Here is a 23,727-nt window from a genome sequence, read left to right as displayed (position 1 = left end):
CAAATGTAAGTGTTATTATATAATTCATTCACGTGTTTCTAACAGTTTAACAAAGTGCACTGTCGTTTTGACAAATGATCGACTGTTTCAGGATATTTCTGCTTTTCTTCCTCTTTTTGTCATGTAAGATCTGGACTGCAGCAACGCCTCACGACTTCTCTTTTTTTCTTCCCACAATGCTGTGCGGTAGGGGTTGTGTGTGCGCTGTTTGTGGTGCTGAAGCTGCGCGTGCCTCGGAGGTTGCTACCATAGAAATCCACCCGAGCATCCTTCCGCGAGAGGACCCGAGCGAGGAATCCGTTTTTTTCGACGGTTGGGAGATTCAGCATGTTTCTGCCCGCGTTTCTCGCGTTATTTATCTCCTTATAACTGCAAACATTCTTCACATTTGTTTTACATCCGTTTTTCAAGCACAAGCTACAACCCGGAGACGTGTCTGAAGCCGTTTTCTTGGCTGTTTTTCGAGACCCGTCGTCTCTCCGGTGCCGCCGCCTGTCCAGCCGTCTTTGCCGCTCCATCCCGCATCCTTTATGCACAGCACGCTGCTCCGGTCCTCCCCTACAAAACACACATTCGTGTCCGAGCACCATGGCCCGCTCCAGCCGCTTTCACTGAGAGACATGGAAGCCAAACAGCACCCGATAAAGAGCCTAAAAAGCTACCCGGAGACCGGTGGCCGGAGCCTGGCAGCGGCCGCCGGAGGCGACGGCGGCGGGTATCGAGCCGGCTCGGCTGAAATGGAGATGGAGGCGAAGATCCAGAAAGCCATCGACTTCAAGGCGGAGGGTCACCGCTGCTATAAGGAGAAGAAATTTCGGGAAGCGATCGGCAAGTACCACCGGGCGCTGCTGCAACTCAAAGGGGTTCATGTTGTTGACGGGACGACGGGCTCCGAGGTCAACCTGCTGAACCAAGCCGCGGCCAAGCTGACCGAGGAGCAGCGGAGAGCCGTGGAGAGCACCGAGATTGAGTGCTACGACAGCCTGACAGGTGAGCGGCGCCGGTACACCTCCACAAAACAGGACTGCTCGTTCCGGTTCATCGGGTTTACACAACAACCCAGGCTGTCTCTCTGCAGGTGCTGGGTGTCTCTGTGCAGAGGCAGGTGAATTAACACGGGTGTTTGGCTGTAATCACGCAGGAATTGAGCATACTGTGTCTTTGTCGGTGGACAAATAGTAGACTACAAAGTGAATATGAGGGGATGTGTGCACTGTCTGTCCAAATTAGTGCAGCATTTAGCCTGCTGTCACAGTTAAATGAACACATTATATCATTGCCGGGCCAATTTCAGCCTCTTACAACCATTTCAAGTGGTTTGTGTGCCATTTGTTTTCAGCACATATTAAAAGACAGCAAATAAGTTAAATCACAGGACCAACATCGGCATGTAATAGGAAATGCAGACATGTTTTCATTATGTATGATGCTGTTGTGTTGTAACATGTCACTAGAGGGTCTGAGGTGAGAAGATGTCCCATGAACTATCAAGCGGGTGATGTAAGGAGCTCCTGGGGGACAGAAACGATGAACTCATTACTGCTCTATCACTGTAGTGATTACACAGGTTTCAGTTGCTCACTTCACGCTCATGTGCTGTAACAGATCTGATGAAAGTTCAAACTTTTAATAAGGCTGCATGTGGGTGCTCCAAAACCAGGCCCATTAAAGTCGAGTTTGTTCCCCTCTCAGTTAATCATTTGGGGAAAATGTCCATCACAGTTTTCTAAAGGCCAAGATGACATCCTCTGATGTCTTCTTTTGTCTTCCTTTGCCCGACCAACAGTCCAAAAACCTAAAGACATTCTGTTTAAAATGATATGACGCTAAGACAAGCTTTAAAAACCGCACCGTGGACAAACTGGAACTGTCATGTCTGCTTGTAAAATGTTTTACACCGTTATCGATTATCAAAAGAGTTGGCGATTGATTTTCCTGAACTTCCGCAATTTTTAGAGTCAGAATTAAATATAATTTATCAAACAAAACATTTCAATGTGTTTTGGTTGTATAATTTCACAGAACCATCAATAGAAGTTAGATGAAACCAAATAGATATAATAATGTATGAGAAAAACTCAGGTTTAAGGTTTGGAGCTATTTCCAGAGCTTTTGACCATATTTCATTGTCTTCTATCCAGTTAAAAGCTCTGGAAAAGACCAGCGAGTGAACACTGAGTTTAGAACATTTTAGTATGGATACAGTATGTGTTCACTTGTCATGAATACACAGAATTGAATTACTGGAAGAAAGTAATCATGATATTATTTTCTATATTTCACTTTAAAGTGTGAATGACTTCAAAGAGAATCATCAGTTAATTAATCAATCAATTGGTTACTCTCCACCCGTCCACGCTGCTCAAGCTGGAGTATTCAGGCAGAGATATGTCTAATTGTTTTGTAGTGTTAATTTAAACAGCAAAATATATCACAGTTTATCGTATGAAGAAATATACAAAATATGATTACCGTGATAAAAGAAGAGCTCTAATCCTGAATTTATTGCCCTGCTTTGTTGAAAAAATGTAATTGTGACTGCAGAATGTGCCCAGCAGGTCATAATGAATGGTGACACCCAGGAGGGGATGATGAATGGTGCACACTACAGCAGTTAAATCACATCACGACGTATGTAGATGTTGTGATTTTGGGTCATGAGTTTTGCATGATGTCTCGCTGTCCCGGCCGCTGCTCAGTCATCCTGCCATGATGCGTTGAAGGTCGCCTCGTTCTGCGCAACGTTCAGGGCCTGTCTGAAGCCTGTGGGGAGGCCACTGTGGCGTGAAGCGAAAGATGGGGGAGGGAAGGGGAAGAGGAGGGAGGGATGGCGAAATTAGGATAGGAAAGGGTAGAATTGAGGAAGGAAGAAGCAGATATGGTGGAAATGGCAGTAGGAGAGAAAGTCAGGTTGGTATTAGAGAGGCGTGGAGAGGAGTAGAGAGCTGTGGTACAGAGAGGGGAGAAGAGGGGGAGGAAGGGACTGCTAGCACGCGACAGGGGGCCATATTTACCATGGCAACCATCACTGGGCCTTTTCCCTGTTGTTGTATTTATACAGCTCATACCCTCCCCTCACTGCTGCACATGCGCACTCACACACACACAAAGAAACCTCACTTCAACCATTGCTGTTTACATGGACTACAATCATTTGTCTGCTTTACCCTGAGTAAGATGTTTATATGGGCGATATGCATAGCCATGCAATGACATCTGCTTCACATTATGCCTCATCATAAACCCCTTAAACCCCCCATGAACCCCATTATCTTTCTGTGATGTTAAGGTTTACCCTTGTGACTATCTTTGGTCAAAATGCCACATGAGCTACTGTCAACAAATCCCATGAAAAGACCAAGAACAACAATGTGCTAGTCTTTCCAATGTCCCTATCTATCTCATACCCCGGAAGATTGGTTTCTATTTTTAAAATAGCCTCATTAATTTCCGAGTAGACAGCTGGACATTGTGGTTTTTAGCAAACATTACTTAAACAAGAGAATATAGTTAATTTACTGGGGACTATTTTAAGATGGGGATTAACACTCAAGCACAGCCGTTTTTGGCTTCCATATTATGGCACATAGAAATAAAATAAATCAGTCTGCAACTACACAGGAAATACATCCTAGTAGTATCAAGTAATTTTTGGATTTGTTGTCATCAAGAGAAATAGAATGTTATAGCCTCGTCTTTTAGTAATGTACCTAAACTTGAAATACTCCACACTGGGCTGCGTGACAATCCAACATATTGCATTGTCCTTCCATAACTTTCACATTGAGATGTCTTCACAGCTGTCGTGTCCAAATGAATGATAGCTAAATAACTTCACTTAAGTCTGTCACAGCTTGAGAAGTAAAATACTCATTCTTACTTCTTTGGAGGACCTGCATATCATTTGAAATACCCAAGAACATCAATCAGAAAAAAAATCAAGATATTGTGGTTTATGTTGGCCTCAGTTTGTGATTATGGGTAAAACAAAATGGCAGTTAATTTAGTGAGATAGATGACAGGTATTGTTATAAGAACAGAATAAAAAATCTATAATAATGAAAAAAATCTCTCGTGCTGACTGAAATGAAGCAGTGACTCATCATGTGTATACAGTAGTGATCCAGCTGCAGGTCTTTGTTGTGCAGCTCCACCTGGTTACCCACAGTTCTGCTGGGCAGACAGTGGTGACCGTGGTTATGAGTGGGGAGCCGCCATTGGATTGGTCAGCTGTCTCTGGCTCTGACGCAGGATAGAAGAGCAACAGCAGCACACATGTGAGAGGGACTGCATGTCAGTGTGTGCGTGTGTGTCTGTGTTTGTGTGGGGATGGTGTTGTGTTTGTTTGTCTCAGCATTCGCAGGCCTGAGGAACAGCAGCTAAGGGGATGTGGTGTGTGTGTGCGTGCGTGTGTGTGTGTGTGTGTGTGTGGTCGGGAGTTGCTTTCAGCACTGATCGTCCGTTGCTGACATTGCTGATTTTGTTGAAGTGGAGTGTATTGGTGTGCATGTGCATTTGTGAGTTGATGTGTGTGTCTTTTATCGTCTTCTTGACTTTGTTGTGATGATGATGCCAAGCTTTTCCCTCATTGCACTGGTGGAAATGACTACAGTGCATTTACTCAAGTGCTGTACTTTAGTACAATTTTGATGTACTTGTACTTTACTTGAGTATTTCCATGTTGTGCAGCTCTGTGCTTCCACTCCACCACATTTCAAAGAGGCATATTTACATGTATGTACTAAGTCCAGTATTGAGATTTAACATCAATACCATATGGTGAGCTTGAGCATGAAATGTGATGCATTGCTAAAGATTAAACTACTCAACCGTATATACAACAGTTAAATTACAACAGTAAAATATTTCCTACACATTTATAATAATCTAGTAATATTATATATGATAACACTAACAGGGGCTGTTTTTCTGCATTAAGTTCCATTACTATCAGCTATTTTGATAACTCAACTCTTTAATACCTCTTTAAGCAAAAATCACAAATATTCTCTGCTTTCTCAGTTGTGATGATTTGCTACTTTCCCTTATAATGTGATAGTAAAGTTGGCAAGATTTTGGACTGTTGGTCAGAGAAAACAAAGAAATTAAAGGCATCATCTTTGGCTTAAAGCATCAGTATGTTTTGGACAGTCTGTGGATCAAACAATTAATAAAAGTATCAGCAGATAAATCAGTAATATAAATAACTCTTTGTTGCAGTCCTATTTTTATGTATACTTTAAGTGTATTTTCCAAATTATATTTCCATACTTTTACTGAAGCCACATTTTCAGTGCAGGACTTTTAATTGTACCGTGTGTTTATAGTGCAGTTTTTGCTACTTCACTGGGTCCTTTTGTCAATCACAGCAGCTTTTTTAAAATGTTGATGAGTGAGAAGTTTTTGCTGAATGCTGAGTGACTCTGCCACCAGCTCAGCATAATGACACAAAAGAGAAAAAAAGGAAAGGAAGAGAAGAGAAGAGCAGAGAGAGTCTTCAAAAAAGGAAATAATTCAGGAATGAACGAGATGATTATTATTGGAAAGATGCGAGAAACGAGAAAGTATGAGTTTTTAACCTTGTATAGGGGAGTGAATGTGGTTAAAGAGAAGACAAACAGAGAAATAAGTCTCAGCACCAACGGTAACGTCACCTGATTCTGTCAGAAAGAAAGACGATGGATGACGAATGTCCTATTTGCTGGCCTTGTTAAGGAGACACCCCGAGTCTGTGTGTCCCTGTAGGGCTGTATCTAAATGTGTTACACCACCACTGTGTCTGTCGCAGTTCACTGTGGTGCAACATGTTGGCCAGAGGCGGACTGCCTGCCTGCCTCGGCCATCCACCCACCCACCACAAACACACTTGGAGGCACATACAGAAATAACAGATGTGACTGGAGTTTGTTTGCTCTTTTTCCTAATTTTGATCATGAAGAAGCACTTTGAGCAGCAGCCTCAGCAGTCTGAGTTTACATAAGCAGCGCACAGGCAGACTGGATCAACCAGTTATAGAAGCTATAGTAAGTTTTAATCAGTTCAACTCTACATTAGAGAGTGCACAGAGAATAAAACAGGCAGCAGGATGGTGTGATCCTGTTGTGAGAGCGATCAATCTGACTTTTCATTAACTCCTGCTCGCTCTGATCTCTGCCTGAAGTCTCCCTTTGTTCCTCCCGACTGGCTCAATCTGTGAATGAGTCATAAGTCACAGCCTTAGGAGAGGAGCAGCAGGAGGAGATGAGTGAAATCGTTTGTTTCGTAACACCAGCCACCTTTTTATTCAGCTGCTTGCCATGATGATGATCCAGCAATTTCCACCCACTCGTCACATTTAAAAGAAAGCGTTAAAGGGATGAAAATAAAAACACAAACAATTATTTTCTGCAGGGGAACTAAGAAAACATGGCTTTCAAATTTTGCGGTGCCAGTTAACAAGGGCCTTTTGCATTGACATGCAGAGGCAGCTATGCGGTTGGATAATTTAACCTGAATAAGACATTTACTGACAGGTTATGAACAGCCAGTAAACCCACTGGTGTTTGTCGAATAAACTCCACACTCAGTTTAATTTCCTGTTCATAAGGAAATTAAATATGTTGAAAATAGTCAAGGCTGCAATAAGTGAGGCGCAAGCAGGAAGTGAGAGTCTGATGAGAAGTGTGCTGTGGGGTTTTTGGAGCACATTTTCAGTAAAAACGATGCTATGAGCTGAGTGAGAGTGATCTAAAACACTGACCAGTGAACAATGAGCTGAAGAACGTTAAAATGCTCCGTGGAGCTGGGGGGGAACTGCAGAGTTAGGTCGTAATTAAGGGTTCATTTCTATGGACATCCTCTTTTAATGTATTTATAGCAAAAGTCATGTACATGTAAATGAACGAAGAATTCATTTGGAGGTGGTCAGGCTCACATTGTGATCAAATCTCCACCAGATGTGAATACAATCTGTTCCTTGTGACCACATCCTAGATCCACCGATCCATCCCGCTAGTTTAAGCAAGCCCAGCTACAGGTAACAGATGTAATATTAGCTGTCGAGTCTTGCCTGGATCTGGGATGCACCGTGTTTGCCAACAGTGAACGAATTTACATATTGAGATCCAGTGTGAAAGCATTTTAATACCAGCTGGAAATGCAAAGACCCGTGGATCGAATGTCATTATCCAGATAATGTATCCAGATATAGATAATACATTAATACCAGGTGTTTCCCATTATGTTCTCTATTCAGAGCCTCGAGGATATTTCAATGAGGCCATCAATGAACTTTTGAACCATGACATGCACTTACAGGCCTCGTTATAAAGATTTAATGAGCCTGTTGGTGGCATCAACATCTGTTCCTTGCTGGATCAGACACAAAAGGTGCTGCCTTCATCGTCGATCACAAGACATAGCTGTAGCGCTATCGCTGCATTTCCTCATCGGCCTTGAAGACTCGCCACATCACAGCCTCTCAGCCTGACCTTGCCTCAGATGGGGGCTGCTCGGGCTGTATTAGTATAATGTCTGTGTAGCGCCACAGACAGACTGATTTCACCAGTCCACTCGAAAAACGCTCCTAGTTAACAGTCAAGGCTCGCTTACAAAAGCAGAGCAGAACAGAAAACCCCTCCTTTTCATCTCCTGCCAGCTCCGTCACCAGGGGACATGGTGGAGTGCATGAGATAAAGGCATAAGAAGAGAGTGAGGACGAAAGGAGATGGGGAGAAGAAATGTTAGATTAAGGTTAAGACGAGAAGAAAGCAGAGTTGCATTAGAAGTTGGGAGAGGAAAAGGACATGCCAGGCGCTGTGGAGAGAACTGTGCAATGTGCTCGTAGGAGGATGGAGGAGGACAAGAGATGCCATGTGAGGATGAGAAGGGGAATGGGGGAGGTTTGGTTGGTGTTCTTCCTCCCTCTGTGCGAGTACGTCTGCCATTGGAGGGGTGGACAGAGCAGAACGAGAGCAGTGTAAACGTCGTGTGCCAGGGCTGCAGATGGCGTGGCATTGCTGTCAGGGGTACGACTGGCACTCCCTCCACTGTACCACTCACACTGTACTCTATACCAACCCTCTGAATTACCTCACAGCTAAGAGAGAGAGAGGGATTTGGAGGATGGGGGAAGGGGTGAATCAGTCGAAAAGATGCAGAGGCTGAAATGGGGGAGGGAGTAAAACCAAGGGAGCGGAAACTGGACAGAACTCTGAAATATGGGATTACACGACAGAGGAGGGAGGGTACGACTGTAAAGGAGAGTGACAGGTCGGGAAGCAGAGGAGGAAAATGCTTGCCTCTATAACCTCTAAGAAGTGAAGGGACGGTTTTTAGAGCTGTATTTGTTTTGTTTTGTTTTTTTATTGTGAGGAGGAGGACGCTGAGAAATCCAATCCAGACCAAGCTGATTTATATCAGAGCCCTGACAGGCCCAGATGACTCCTGTCAAAAGAGTAAATAAGATCCAGTCATCTGTCAGAAAGAAAAGGAAAGAGAGGGGACAGGCGAGGACTCAGAGGGAGAGCTGGAGAGGGAGGCACAAGAAGGGGACATGAAGGCAACAGGCCAATATTTTTATATGCTTTTTGTCATATCTATTTTTGACCATTCTCGCTCTGTAAGTGGCCACAAAGCTGGTGCAGCCAAATGCTTCAATTTCCCATCAAGTGCAGTACAACAGAAAGCCAGATTCTTTCAATATGGTTCAGATGTTTTCCAATATTGTAGTAAAATAAGGCTGTGAGCACTTTAATGGCACATTTAATGTGATTAGTGTGTCTCTGATGTGCCAGAAATGATCAGCATGGGGTCTGGTTGCGCTACAGGACATAACACTCAAAAAAAAAAAAAAAATGTCTTCCCAGTAGTTAATCAGCGTGGAACAAGAAATAAAGATTTGCATTAAAGCAGAATTACATCACATCATGCTGACACCTCAGGGATTTCTTCTAATGCTTTTGTTGTGCCCATGTGTTTGTTTGTGATATGTGTGGTGCACTATGTCCGTGTGTGATTTAGATTGTTGGATCATGTTTTTGATATGGACTGACAGTTGTGTGAAGTAATGAATAAATTGAAAGTGCCTGTCAAAGCTTTTTTTAGTCCGTAGTTGAAAGTCATGGCGTCAGCTGAGGGGACGCTGAAACAGATGCCCTTTTCTGACACCCTCAGAGAGCGAGAGGGAGCAAGTGCAAGAGGAAGATAGATAGAGAAATGCAGAATATTCATCCCCTCTAAGCCATCAGTAATGAGAATTTGCTGAAGCTATTTGCGCACATCAAACACCCTGTGCTCCAGTGGACAGTACAGAGTAAACCATTTGGCTGTTTATATTTATCCTCTGAGCTCAATGCTGATAAAAAGCCATGTTGGTCGCTATCTGAGCTTTCCGTACCCGCTCTGCTCCGGCCTGACGCTGAACGCTTCATTACATGCACTGCCAGGGGTTGACATTGAAAACTTGTCAGTGGCGGTGAAAAATAAAGGTTATGTTGAGTCTGTTTTGCTGATCCAGCACTGAGGGAGATCCTCATTGGAGCAGGTTTTTGCAGAATTTTCAAGCCATAGCTCCCAATTTATTTATTTTTTTTTAAAGGATAATTATATAGAGTTAAACTGTGAAATTTAAAGCTGCTTGTCATGGAGCTACTTGCTGTAATTTCCTGAGTCACTGTTGGTATGCATGGTTACAGAAGGGTGCACATTCATCTCGATCATGTGATCAACATTTTTATATCCTTCTTCTTCTTTAAGAAGTAGTAGTGCACTTCCCCTTTAAAGAGACAGTTCTCACCAAAATAGAATAAAAATGTTCCCCTCCTACCTATAGTGCTGTTTATCAATTTGGATTGTTTTGGTGTGAGTTGCAGAGTCATATCAGCTGTAGAGGTGTCTGCTTTCTCTCCAATACAGTGGAAGTAGATGGTTTATATTGCTCAAGGTGCCAAAAAACATGCTTGAAAAACTGCTGGAGAGACCTTGTTGTGAGCAGTTTCATGTAGGAACTTTTTTTTTTTCACCAAACTATACCCACCAACCGTATTGCTGAAGGAGGGGTGAATCTACTCGTGGATGAGAGACTCGTGCTTTTGACAGGTGGGGTGTAAACGTCCATGGTTTCCCCCACGGCTGTGCTGCAATGTTAGTTAGCAGTATTGGTTAGCTATGAACTAATCTCCAGAGGCTAGCAATGTCAGACTAGGGAGATGCATGTGTCCCACATAAAGTCATGATTTCTGAAAAGACACATTGCCGTTAATCTCAAACTCAAATGTATTTTGTTAGCAGTTTGAGCAACACAGGCCTTCTAGTTCCATTATATGCAAGAGAAGAAGGACATCTCTACAGCTGATATCTCCAGAAGTCTCACATTGACTCACACCAAAACAGTCTAGGTGGATAAAGAGCACTACAGATAAGAGGAAACAATTGTGTTTTGCATTCTGGGATGAGCTGGCCTTTTTAAAATGTCTGTGTGGTTATTTTTTTCTGCAATAATGTTAGTATGTTCTCAGAGAAGGGAACGTTTTGTTAAAGTACAACTGAGCAACATTTAGCTCCTAATAAGGGGATATTGATTTCACCTGGGCCAAAGTGGCACTAATTCTAGAGGCCCTCCCTGATTGGCCACAGACAGCAGGTGATGGGGTTTAAAAGGTTTTGAAAGACAGTAAATCTGTTTGTTTTTCCCTCTCCAGGAAAATGTTAAAGGGCCAGTGTTTTGTGTTCTGAAAAGGTTTTTCCTCACTAATTGTCTGCAGGGGATCCTAAGTGGTAAACCTAATGAAATTGTTTTTGTGGCCCATCTGAATACATACAACGCCTGCATGCTGCCATCCTTCCCACTCACACTACCAATCATCAAGTACAGCACTGCTAAAATCAATAATTTGATATTAACAATAGATCAAAACACTAATTGTATGTATGTAGGGAGTGATTAACTCACAATTGTCACCCAACTCCACAGTAAATCATTCAACTTTCCATCCAGATGTTGAACAAATTCTGACCAAACTTCCAGCAGACATGAATTAATGCTTGCTTTCACCCACCATTGTTATGTGGTTTTTAGGAGTTGAGTGCACCTAGATAAACAGTTGGGGGTGCTACTTTTCCAGCAGGGCGCCTATAAACTAATGCAGAAGAAGAGTAAGAAAAAGGCGTGCCAGTCAAATCTCAAATAATGGAAAACAATGTGCAAAACATTATGGAAATAATGCATTCATGTTTATTTCATGTAGAAATTTGAGGAAGGTTACAGTCTCCTCATTGCTCCACACAGATCTGTTGATTTTTTGTCTCTTCAGTAGACGTTTTAAGTCACATGATTCATATACATCATGATTTATTCACTAAGTCTGCTTCCACTGCACTTTGTCATATTTTGTTTATATAGATGCATCAACTTTCCACCTCAGCCAAGCATGAAAACTTTTTTATTCCAACTTTTAGAATTTTTAATTTGCAGAGAAAAAGCAGAGTAAATTGTGGACTTATTCATCAGGTGGCCACAAACACGACTCCAGATTCATCTTAATCCTTCGTGTCTGCTGAATGTGCAAATAGGCAACTTTTTGCAAGTTTGCAATGTCATCTTTACAGTTTAAATGAATAATCATTGTTGTGTTTACAGCTTGTTTCCGTTGCCCCTAATTGGCCAAAGTTGATGCGCTGTTTCGTTGATGTTTTGGCTACTCGATCCAGGATTGTACACATTGTTGGATTGTTGCGATCCATATTCTCTAATACTGGATGGTGTCCATACTGTGAATTGGCTGCACTGTAAACACAACAGACCACCAACACGTGGCTGTATCATTTTTGCAAATGATGAAAGCTCATGCTCTATCCATTAATTTACTTCAGGTACTTAGTGGAAAAGCTTTATTACCTCACAGATTAAGGCTGACTCCATCAGATTCTGAGCCAAAGCATTTGGCAGTTTCTCTGTTGACCTTTGCATAGACTATTTTATCTGTCTTGTAGCCAGTATAGTGCACAGAGTATGCACAACTATGCTACACAGATTATATTATATATGGAAAAATACAGGGAGTGGATCAATATAAGCAAACATTTTACTTTACAATGTTAGAAACAACATGTTTGACAGCGGCAGAAGACAGAAGCCAAAGATCTGCTGAGCTGAAGGCAAAAGTCTGCACAGTATCCACAGATTACATCACCGTCAGATAATGGCCTAGCTAAGGGCCACGACAAAATTATGTCTCTGTCAGGGAGTTCGACTACAGTTACAACTTCAATAAAACTCTCTTTATGCTCTATTAAACTGCGCTTATCTACTATTTGAATGTCTGTTTTTGCTCTTGTAAGTAAAAGTAATGCAGACATTCAAAGATCCTCCCATGTCCCTCGAACATACAAGGACATAGGCTGTAAGTTCAATAACATCATAACTACATGAACTTTTAATTTTCCACAAGAAACTCCACAAAGACCCACTCTGGGCTTACAGCACAGCTTAAGTTCTGGAAACTGTGATGTGCAATGGAGAGCATTAAATGATTTCATCTTTGGTGAAGTCATAGAGAAGATAGCTTCCTCACTTGTATAAATATTTAAGTAGATGAGCATTAATCCTGAGTCAGCGACTATTTTAGGAGAGTGGTACGATGTAGGAGGGTGCAAATGGCGGAGTGAAGTCGAAGTTCGGCATAGCCAGGACCCCTGTGAAGCCAGGGTTTGAGGGTGTGTGGTAATACTACAGCAAAAAGACAAGTGAAGTAAGTTAAAAATCACCCCTCTCTCTGGAACAATGTGTGCCCCTGCTGGGCCGGACCTTACAACAAACAGTAAACAGAGGGGAGGTGGACTAGCTGATCCTGTTTTAAAAAGCCTCCCACTGCCCTCTTTGCTCTCTGTGAGATCTAACAGAATAATCTGGCTACTTTATTTCCCTTCACTCCCAGGATCAGTGTTGCACTGTGGGTAATCCATGCAAATATGTTTGATGTAGCAGCAGTTTCCAAGCATGGCAGGCAGTGTCAGCGTTATGAGGGAATCAACATGCCAACATGGGGTTTTTGGAGGCGGCGCAAGACATTATCTGTGTGGTTAGCTTTGCAGATGTGAGGATAAATGAGAGGCAGATTGAGTTTTTAAAGGATTAGTTTCAAATTTTGGGAAATGGGCTTGTACTGCTACTCTGTTCGTCCACAAAGACGAACAAAGCTACAGTTAGCTGCTAGTTATCTTAGCTTATCATAAAGACTGGAAACAGCTAGCCTGTCCGTATACAAAATATGGTTACCATTATCTCCAAAGCTCACTGATCAACACATACCCCCAGTCAAAAGACAAAGTGTTTTTACGCTTTGGATTAAACAAATGAGATATAACTTGCTGACATGTGAAGGCAGATTTTGTTAGCAAGCGAGCTGGTTGGGAGCATTCCAAGATGGCTGCCAGTCTTTCTAACCTTGTAGTCACGTCATTTAATTTGCCTAAACAAGCTGCATTGCTGTGTTACATACACATTTGGACCACAAATACTCACAAGTGAAACTAAAGACACTTTGAATTAGTTGGATATGTTAGTATTCAGGGTGTATCAGCAAGCTTCACTCATGGATGTGATAATGGAGATTTCCAGTCCAAATCCGGTTGTGCTCACTTTCCTGTCCCCCAAGAACACACACACACAAATGTACATTTTTTAACCTTTATTATACTCACTGAAAATAGTCTCTGACTCATTTGTGAGCCTGGTCCCAGCACTCTACATTCCTGACTACCCCAGAGGGGCCTGTTGAGGCCTGTGAGATGCACACAGTCAAACAAGAGCAAGAGGAGGCAGTAATTATGAGGGGTTTTTGACACCATATGGAGCTGCATTAGTCTTCCGCTACAGTGATACGCAATCAAAGAGATCATCTGCACTACTTGTTTTAAGTCAAATGTTACTTGATGAGAAGAGGAGCTTTTATAATAAGAAATCACGGCAGTCATTATGTATGTATATTTCCTCCAAGGAGAAGAGCCTTTTTTATATCCCATATGTCACATTTTGGGTGATTTAAGAGATACTAAAATACTCATCTAGTACATTACTGGAGTGACATTTTCCTCTGGGTAAAAAAAAAAAATCCCACAACAGCTATGAAATGAAGAGTTTGAGATGAAAAGCAGCAACTGCTCAGAAAATGACATGCAAGAAAAAGACAGAAAAAGAAAAGACAGATGATGCTGCAGGTGGTGGCTGGTGAAGGTGGAGGAAACGCTGTGTCATGTCAGCACAGACAAGCCCTTGTGATAAGGCGAGCGAGGAACCGTAGCCCTGTCCCTCTCAATAACAGAGAAAGGCATTCGCTAAACGCTTTGGGTGGAGCTATTCTTAGTGGGAGACCGGCAACACTGTCCGAGAGCTGTGACGTCAGCATGCTGGATCGGATTTTGCTCAGAGAATGTATGTGTGAGGCGATTTTGATGATGATGACAATGCACGGTTCGTTGAACTCTGTAAATAAATCTGTTGCAGGACCGTGACATTTCTATAGGAGAGGTAGTGAAAGGTGAGAGGAGGGCAGGGCAGTCTCTGCTCGGAGGTGAACAGCGACACATAGCCTGGAAGAAACGGAGGGCGGAGAGAGTGAAGGACGAGGGTCAAAGGATGGAGGGATGAGTGAGGAAATGAGGACTGTGTGTCTGTGTGGGAGCATCAGTGAGAGTGATGGGTCTCTCCATCTGTCATTATCTTCCAGCAGAACTAATTACAAGGTGATGGACAGCAGACTAATCACCAGGGCCATGAGTGGCTTTAAATTAGCTGGATCGTGGTGTCGTCCCTGGTGTGATGGAGAGGGACAGGAGCGGAGGGAGGGAGGGGGGGGCATGAGTCCAGAGGGTAGATGAGGTGATGTAGAGACAGAGGAGTTAAAATAGGAGAGCAGAGGAGGGAAAAAAGGTTCACCTCCACTGCTCACTCTGTCTTCTTCTTCCCCCTCTCTCCTCTTGTCCTCTGTACCTGTCATACAGAAACTCTGTCGTTATTTTCCCTCGGCTGTGTCTGGATGCTGTTTTGTCAGTACTGTCTCTATCTCTGTCCTCCCTTGCCCCCTGTCTCTCTTGTGTCTCTCTTGTCTTATTTCCTGCATTTTTTCTCTCTCTCTCTTTCACTCGACTCTCTCTCTGCTTTATTCCTCTCATGCTTTGGCGCTCTGTCAGCTAAATGAAAGCCAGTCTTTGTGCAGGCTCTGGTTTTTCAGACATGATGCTTCAGGAAAACCAGTGGGGTTCCTGAGCATGTGTTAACCACTCCCACTCACTGCACCTCTGATTCCACATTCAAGCAACGGACACACACACACACACAGTCCAATGAAGACAGGCGGACACACACACAATCACACTTCACAGCTGCTTTGCATCTGTTGGTTTTATTTCTGGCTTTTAGACATTCAAATGCATTTTCTAATACATTTTTCTATTCCATTTATTTTTCCAGTTTCCTGTGTTTTGTCTATTTCTGCATCGAGACAATTCCTCAGAGAGAGAAAGAGATGCTCTAACTCATGACACTGACACTAAATGGGCACAGACAAAGCCAGTGTCCCAGCCTCAGCTTGTTCTCTGTCCCTGTCCTCACATCAAGTCTCGTATTCAGGCAAATCTATCTTGCCTGCACCACCGACTTCCTTTATGCAGTCACATCTCATTATTCCTCCTCTCTCATCTCACATGTACTTATAAAAAGCTGTGGGAACACTGCATTTTTAATCAAAACAAGAATCCACAAGCCTTAGCTGATATTCCATTGACATGGGAAGAGGAACTGCCTTTCACAGAGAGGTCACAGTTCAGGGTCAGATGAGCAGCCCTGGAACTGGCATGGTTTCAGGACCTTGCTCATGGGCTCTTGAGCAGCATGGATCTGATGGATTGTCATTACCACCCTTTTTTGGCTTGCAACTATGTCTGCTTGTTTTGTCTAAAAAAACGTGAAGAAAATAGTGAATAAATGAGCACTGTAATTTCCCAGAGGCCAAAGTTGCATCTTCCAATTATTCATTTTATCCTAGCATCAGTTCAAAACCCTCAGTGTGCTTTAATGTATTATAAAGAAAACCAGAAAATCCACCACATCTGAGAAGCTGGAAGCAGAAAATATTTATCATTTTGGACTGAAAAGATTAAATGATTATCAAAATAGTGGCAGATTAATTTTCTGTTAATCTACCAGCTAGCTATCTCCAGCACTAATCAAAACAAATCGTTTCTGCTCTACCCCTTGCCACCAGTTGCATGTGTGCTGGTTGGCTGGCTGCAGCGCCAGACAAGAACGTCCATACTGGACGACTCTGCAAAAAGCCTGCATCACATGGAATGCCAACATTTATGAAATTCTCACTTTCACATAGCGACTGCGGTTTTATCAAGGTGAAGAAAAGACTGTGGTTACAGCAAGTAAGATATGGTTATGATTAGGCAACAAAAGCACTTGTTTAGTTTTAATAAAAATGTGAGAGCAGGTTTATGACAGGAGGTGAACTCCTCACCATGTGGGCACACCACTTCCTGTATTGGCACTGAACACTGGCATTTGTTGTAATTCATGAGGTTCAGAATCATGCAACATGGACATAATTAAAGTTTACCAGGCTGCCTGTGACCAGTTCAAAAAAAGAGTTTATTTAGCATATCACTTACAAGAAAAAAGCAAAGATTAGAAGAAAGCAACATGTGTTTCTGTCTTCCTCTTGTTAATCGTTTCAGCAGACCTCCAGGTTTGGAACTACGGCTGAATCACTCTATTTTTAACGATAACACGGGACACAAACAGAAACCCTCAGACTCATATGTCTCCTTCTGTCAGTGACTGGGACACCTCGGCTCCACTGACATTATTCTGCTGTTTTTATGGGCCCTTTGTCTGTCTGTGTCCCTGCCCAGCCTGCTTCGATGATCCCGTCATTATCACACCCTTAATGCATCTCACCACACTCTACATTTCCTCTGGCATGCCATCCATCTGCCTAATGGGCCAGTAGGGTGCGGCCAACCAGTCATCACTTGTGCACACTGCTTTTGTGTTTTTGTGTATTTGTACAGTCACGTATCTTTATAACCATTGTGTGCATCAAACAGTTCATTTAAAGTCACCTGTTTGTGATTCTGTTGTCATGTTATATCCAACTGTGGTCGACGCCCACTTGTTCTTTGCGTTCACCTGTGTTGCCGTGTTTGTGCTTCTGCCCGTGTCATTGGTAACTATTGTGTGCAGTGTGTGTGTGTGTGTGTTTTATCTGGCCTGCGTATGTTTGTGTGTTAGTGCCAGTGAACTCTCTAACTGCGTCAGCCATTAGGCCATTATGGACTGTAACTGAATCCTCTGAAAGCCCAGCTCACGTCCACTGCTGGAGGGCGATGATGGATGGGCGTGTGTAGGGGTGAGAGTAGTCATGTCGTAGCTGGACGGTTGTAAAAACAAATAGAGGAGTGGCATCTGTAGAGAGGTGTGCAGGAGAGGTGGAGGGCATCTGAGGTGATCCCCACTGCACTGGGCTGAGCCGACTTATGATCACAGAAGACGGGAAACAGCTTTGACCTTGCTGCTCTGCTCTGGGCTGAGTCACAAGCTAAAACATAAGAGGATTGTCAGACTTGCTTTTGTTCCTTAACTATGAGCATGTGTGTGTACGTCCACCTAGTAACTGCTTCCATGCAAGAACTAAAAGGGCTTGACAGGAGGAAGCAATCAAAAACAATACTAGTTTGTTAGTCTGCACAGTCAGCTAAGTGATTAAAAATTTAGAAATACATCTCATGGTTCAAATATGTATAAATTCTAATCAGCGTCTTAGAAACGTCTGCAGTATTATGGAGAATATGATGCCACTCTTAGCCATGTACTTCGGTAATAAGCGTTTCTTACTAAGACATTTTGACATGTCACAGTAGGAAAATCACATAAATATTAAAATGAATGATGGCTTAATCCTATTTGGCTGATTCAGTTTCAGAGTTGTGGTGTTCTGTATGCGGGCTCACTGTCACACCAAGTATGTTTACATGCATATTAGTATGCTGTGTTGGTCATATTCAGGATATGACGTTTTTATGGGACATGAGAAACGTGGTTCTTCATATTGCTGTACACATGATCATAACAGTATACAGGTGTCTGAAGGTCAGGTGTGTTTTCTTTCTGCACCGACTGAGTTAACTCAACAGTTGATAATGAGCATTGTTTGGTTTCTGGCTGTCTGAACACTGCTACAGTTAACTTTGCACAGAAACATGCCTAAATGCTACAATATCCCAGTTTCTATTAGGTTCCTCCAGCTAGCATATCCAGGTTTCTCAAAACACAATCTCAGAACCAACTGGCTGTCGTCTGGTGACGGCTTAGCCTCAGGGGGCAATGGGCGATGTTTCAGGGTTTCTGGTGTAGCAAGTGGATATCTGATATCAACTTGAGACACTTTCTGGTGACATTCCCGCTACTATCTTTGAAAAGATGCCTGCATGTGAATGCTGATATAAAAGTTAATTAAAATAAAATTAAAAAAAAGACAATAGGTTGATTCAGAGATTTCAGCGTTCGACCTCTTTTGCTCTTCACATAGACTGTGAAGAGCAATCAATTTACGGATACCCGGACTATAATCCGAACTATAAACGGATCAAGAACACTTCCAATACCAATCCCTGACCTTGAAATTCTGCATTCATATGCAGATACCTGTTTCTGTTTATTCAGAACCAGGATATGATGTTTTCCTGTGCAACACAAAAATTTGGTCATGTTACCGGTAAAACTCAAGTTCTTTTCACTGTGACCGGTCAAAATGCCTGTGAAACAGGCCCATGCCCAGCAAAGTTAAACATCAAGAAGTGCACCATATGATTCAGTTTTCAGTCTGCATTTATCATAATTTGGGAAATATGCCAATAAAAATGGTGGATAAAAGGGCAGGTATCTCTTGAGAATATTCAGAGTAATTATATTAATGGGAATGTACCGATCTTATGGAAAGTAAAAGAGCATTTGAGAAATTAAAATAGATTCCCTGGTGCAGTCAGAAAAGAAACCAAGGTTTTTTTTAAAGCTGGTGTTTTAATTGCATGTGATGGAGCAAAGTTCACAGTTACAGCTGTGAGGCTTGAGGTAGAGGGTCACACACACACAAACAGACACATGCAGCACACACACTGCGCTGCCATCATCTGCCAGCCAGACATGCAACTTCAGCCGCTAAATACCAAAACACATTGATTGTTATTGAATTAGTCCGTCCCCTGATGTCCACTATGAATTATTTAGTATTTTGCTCTTGCGTTTTTGACGGGCAAGGCCAGACCTTCTACAGCGAGTCTCTGAGGCTCAGGGGGAGATGACAGGTAGAGGACCACTAACGGCTTTTAACACACTCCCCCCTTCTCCTCACCCTATAGTCTCCCACAGGTCTCACCTCTTCTCCTCTACTTTACCCCCATTCTCCCTGCATATAAACCGCCTCCTCCTGCAGCCATGCCCCTCATCGCACCCCCCCCCCCTCTCTGTCTCTCACTCCTGACTCACCCTGCCTCCCAGCTAATAGTGCCTGACTCATGTTATTCACAGAGCTGTCTGTGTGTCAAGGGCAGACTCAGAAGAGAGAGGGAGGACGGAGGGAGGGTTAAGAAGGAGAGTATATAGGAGGAGATATGGCGGAAGTACAAGGAGTGATAAATGAAAATTATTTCTGATACATCATCATATTAAGACACTGGCACTGATGGAAAAGAAAGAAATGAAGGGAGAAGTGAAGCAAAACCTTGAGTGTTTGTGATAGTGAGAGGATTAGAGTTAGAGTGATCAGATATCTGAGCCATCAGCAGGCATTTAAAGGCTTTGGTGGACTAAAAGCTGTGTGTGTTTCTGTGTGTGTCTGTGTGTCTATACTAATGAAGTTATTCTGACCTTAGCTGATCTCAGATCGCTACAGCGAAATGCTGCAGTAAAGCACATCTACAGGAATACGATTTGCACTTCATGACGTTTTTCAACTAGTAAAGTGCCCGTTGGTTCCGCTGTAGATCTCTTGACCTCAGTTCTACTTCACCACTCACACCTCATCCCAAAGGACTTCTGCGGTATCTGTCGCTCACTTGATCTCTGCATCCTGCCCTTCTTTTCCTCTGCTCTCGCTACTTACAACATTCAAGACTTAAGCATCCTCAAGCTGAGTTTTCTCCCATTTTTCTTTTTTGCATGTCAAGCTCAAAAGCGGCATGTAGAGACATTACTCTCCTGCCCCAGGGCCCAAACTGCTTGCACGACGTTTTGTGTCTTCTCCACACTGCGAGACATTAGTATTAGCTATTTATAGTCAGCTCTCTGCCATCCTGAGGAAGTAATGTGGAGGCTAGATTTCACTGTGGCTCTATTAAAAGGCAGGAGTGAGATGTCAGCAGAATATACCCGTCTTTGTTTTACACTCGTGGAACGTGCTTGTCGTTTAAACTTCACTAAGTGAGATTGACGGTGTCTGTACGGACAAAATCGGTAAAACAGATTATTTTTAACCTTTTTTAACTTCCTGCTTTCCGCTTTTTCCTTTCAACTATTAACTTGCTCCCTCTCTTCGTCCCTGCAGCGTGTCTGCTGCAGTCAGAGCTGGTAAACTATGAGAGAGTGAAGGAGTACTGTCTGAAGGTGCTGAGCCACCAGAGAGACCACTTCAAGGCCATGTACCGAGCCGGCATCGCCTTCTATCACCTGGGTGACTACGAATGTGCCCTGCGCTACCTGCGTGATGCAAAGAACCGCGAGCCCACAGGTGAGGATGAACTGCACATTCAGTTACACTCAAGCAACAAATGACAAAGGTAGATTACTGTGAGTTAAAGCAGAACACTTTGGTATTTTACTGTAAGGTGAATTATAAATTTAGGTGGATTTAGAGAACACAAGCTTAAGGTTTAGATGAGGGTTGTGTTTAAGGTCCTCATGACCAGGTTCAGCCCTGTGCTCCTGTAAAAGCCTATAAAATATATATATGTATATATTTATGTTATATTCATTCAGCATTTAAAACACATCGGGTGTATCCTTGAGATCTAATAAACATGTTGAATTCCATCCTCATAAAACAATTACAGAGCTGATTTTTGGAATAACTTGAAACCCACATTGTTTACATCGCTAAGAGTCTGCTCTGCCTTTGCTGGCGCTTTTCTACATTTCTTCAACAGTGGAACAGCATGGTGATATTGGCTGGGCTGTGTACCAAAGTTGCAGAGTTGGTTGCCACAATGGTGGAAAAGTAACATAACGTAGGGAAGCGACCCGCTCTGCAAGAGTTTTTCATCTGTTCTCTGATGAACGATGTGAACCAGAGTCAACAAGTTTTAGATAAACAAAGCAGAGCAAGCTGTGTTTTTAATATTGGAGAGTTTGTGCGTACATGCAGGTCATTTCCTCGGCGTGTTTTGACTGCAGAGCTTCATGGGATTAGTAGCTGATTCCCAGTGAAACATGAAGTATTTAGCCTTGAGCCTTTGCCTGTTTTTTACTCCAAAACATCTCATTTCTTTTTGCTTGGGGTGCATTTTCGGAAGGTTACGTTCTGTCTCAGCTCTTAATTAGGTATTAAGAGTCATAACCCAACTCATCACTGTGCCTTTAATGTTCTGACATGAAAGAGGCCTGAATTTAACTGCATTAACAAATGAGATTGCACTGATTGAAGTGAAGATGTGGCTCTTCTTTTCATTCACATCCATCACGTTCCCTCTCTCCATCACAGACACCAACGTGCTGCGGTACATCCAGCTGACAGAGATGAAGATGAGCAAGAGTGGACAGCGGGAACGAGAGAGCGGCAAAGAGACCCAGGGCTAACCCTCGACCTTTTCACCCTCCTGACCCCTCAACCTTTGACCCTGCAAGCAGTCCCTACATCCGCCCTCCCTCTCTCCACCTCCTCTATCGACTCCTGACAGCAGCACAGCCCACAGACAGAAGAGACAGACGCAGTCGCCCGGGAGACATATCAAACGCTGTCTGCGACCCGACCTCCTTTTCCTTCCCTTCCCTCTTCTTCTCCCCCTCTTCTCCCTCAGGTGCTGTGGTTCCTCTCCCTAGATGCAGACAGTCGAGCAAACATGAAAAAAACAACAAAAAACAAGGAAATGCTGTATTATACTCATATGAAACAGTCGATGTGGTGGAATGAAAAAGGAGCTTCAAAACATACATATGAATAATGGACATTTGCGTGATTTAGTAAATGTTTTGAAAACACAAAATGCATTTTGTTTCTGCTCTCTTGCTCTCTCTTTTTCTCTCTGCCTTCTTTCTCTCCGTCTTATTTCAAACTCTCGAGGAGAATATTGGGGGGTGGGAAGCTCGACCATACCAGGAGGAGGGCGGGTGGGTGTGTGCGTGCGTGTGTGTGTGTGTGAGAGAGAGAGAGAGAGACATATCAAGACCATAGCCCAATTTGATTGTACATCTTACCCCAACAGGGCTCACTCAGACCCCTTACCCAGACTATGGGACAGACTAGCACGAGTAATCTTTCATCCAGTAGAGAAAAAGCCGAATCTGTCGCTCCTCTGTCTCACTTTTCTTTCCTGGATGCAGTTTCTGGACTGTTTTTTTTTTTTTTTTTTAAATTCAAGGGCTAATTCAAGTGTTTGTAATCTGTTACTAGGGTTTTTAATTTGCTTTTGGTGTTCATCTTACTCAGTAGTAATTAATTGGTTGTTAATAGCATCTGTGTGCGCAGCAAAGAGGCAAAATTCTTCAGCGGTTCTTGCTGTTATCAGGTGTGCTACTGTGGAAACTGGTGTGTCTTGAATCTGTTGTCCGAAACCCCTCCTGGGTCGTGTGTTGCTGTTGATGTTGTTGAGATTGTCGAAGCCCCTCCCTCCCTCCCTCCCTGTTCTCCCGTTAATGATGTCACAAGGGAAAATAGCCAATGGGATCGGAGTTCCATCAACCGGCGTTGGCTAGATGGAGATCCACTTTAAAGTTTCTCAGCGAGAAACACTTTGAAATTTCTAAACGGTGGTCCAACCTTTTATCGGTAATGCTGAAGCTTCCCAGACATCGATAACACACCGAGGAGACTCTGGGCAGCGTTAGTGCAGGGAAAACAATCACACACATCTGTCCTGCAGCACTCAGCATTAGTGCACTTCAACAAGAGCGTGCCATCTGAGATTTCTTCCTCTTTCAGCTTATCTGTGTTTGAAAATTGTTCCAAACACAGAGCTGTGAGAACAGACAACACAGCATTAGCATTAGACAACACTTCTGATGATATGGTCTGTGGATATCCATGGTTAGAGGTCAAGCGATACGTAGAGCATTTGCCACCGCTTCTCTTGTGACTTGTGAAGCCAAATCATCGATAATTCAAATACTGCTTTTATGACAGCTTTGCAAGAGGCGTAAATCTGCCTGCCCTGTTCTGCGGAAGGTTCGACTGACGATAAAAGCATGACCTGAATTTCCCTCGTCTCTGATGCCATGAAACTCTTTCCCATGTGCAAGCACACCTCCTGCATGTAACGTGCGACTCCAGAGAGTTACTTCAGATGTATGGGATAGGGATTATATCTGCTCTATTGCTTTCTGTCATGGCATGCTGCCGCACTGTTTGCTCATACCTTTATCCATTCTGCCCTTTATAAATAAACAGAAGGCGGTGACAGACTCTGATCACTGCAGTAGAATAAGTATCAGATAAATCTGCAAAAAAGGTCTTTAATAAATAAGGGTCACCTTCTGCC

General features: G+C 43.0%; 1 protein-coding gene across 1 annotated transcript; it reads left to right on the top strand.

The window, feature by feature from the left end:
* Nucleotides 1–530: 530 nt before the first annotated feature.
* Nucleotides 531–21,859, top strand: ttc9b (tetratricopeptide repeat domain 9B). The gene is made up of 3 exons (XM_041941365.1): nt 531–990; nt 20,583–20,765; nt 21,735–21,859. The coding sequence occupies exons 1-3, from the start codon at nt 531–533 to the stop codon at nt 21,827–21,829; spliced, it is 738 nt and encodes a 245-aa protein (XP_041797299.1). The 3' UTR covers nt 21,830–21,859.
* The last annotated feature ends 1,868 nt before the right edge of the window (nt 21,860–23,727 follow it).

Source organism: Chelmon rostratus, chromosome 7 (assembly GCF_017976325.1).
Source record: "Chelmon rostratus isolate fCheRos1 chromosome 7, fCheRos1.pri, whole genome shotgun sequence".
In the NCBI taxonomy this organism is placed as follows: domain Eukaryota; kingdom Metazoa; phylum Chordata; class Actinopteri; order Chaetodontiformes; family Chaetodontidae; genus Chelmon; species Chelmon rostratus.
This window is presented reverse-complemented; position numbering and strand designations above follow the sequence as displayed.

Coding starts and splice junctions, on each gene's coding strand:
- ttc9b (XM_041941365.1), top strand. CDS start 531: ATGCACAGCACGCTGCTCCGGTCCTCCCCTACAAAACACACATTCGTG. Junction 991..20,582: donor GTGCTACGACAGCCTGACAG/GTGAGCGGCGCC, acceptor TCGTCCCTGCAG/CGTGTCTGCTGCAGTCAGAG. Junction 20,766..21,734: donor AAAGAACCGCGAGCCCACAG/GTGAGGATGAAC, acceptor TCTCCATCACAG/ACACCAACGTGCTGCGGTAC.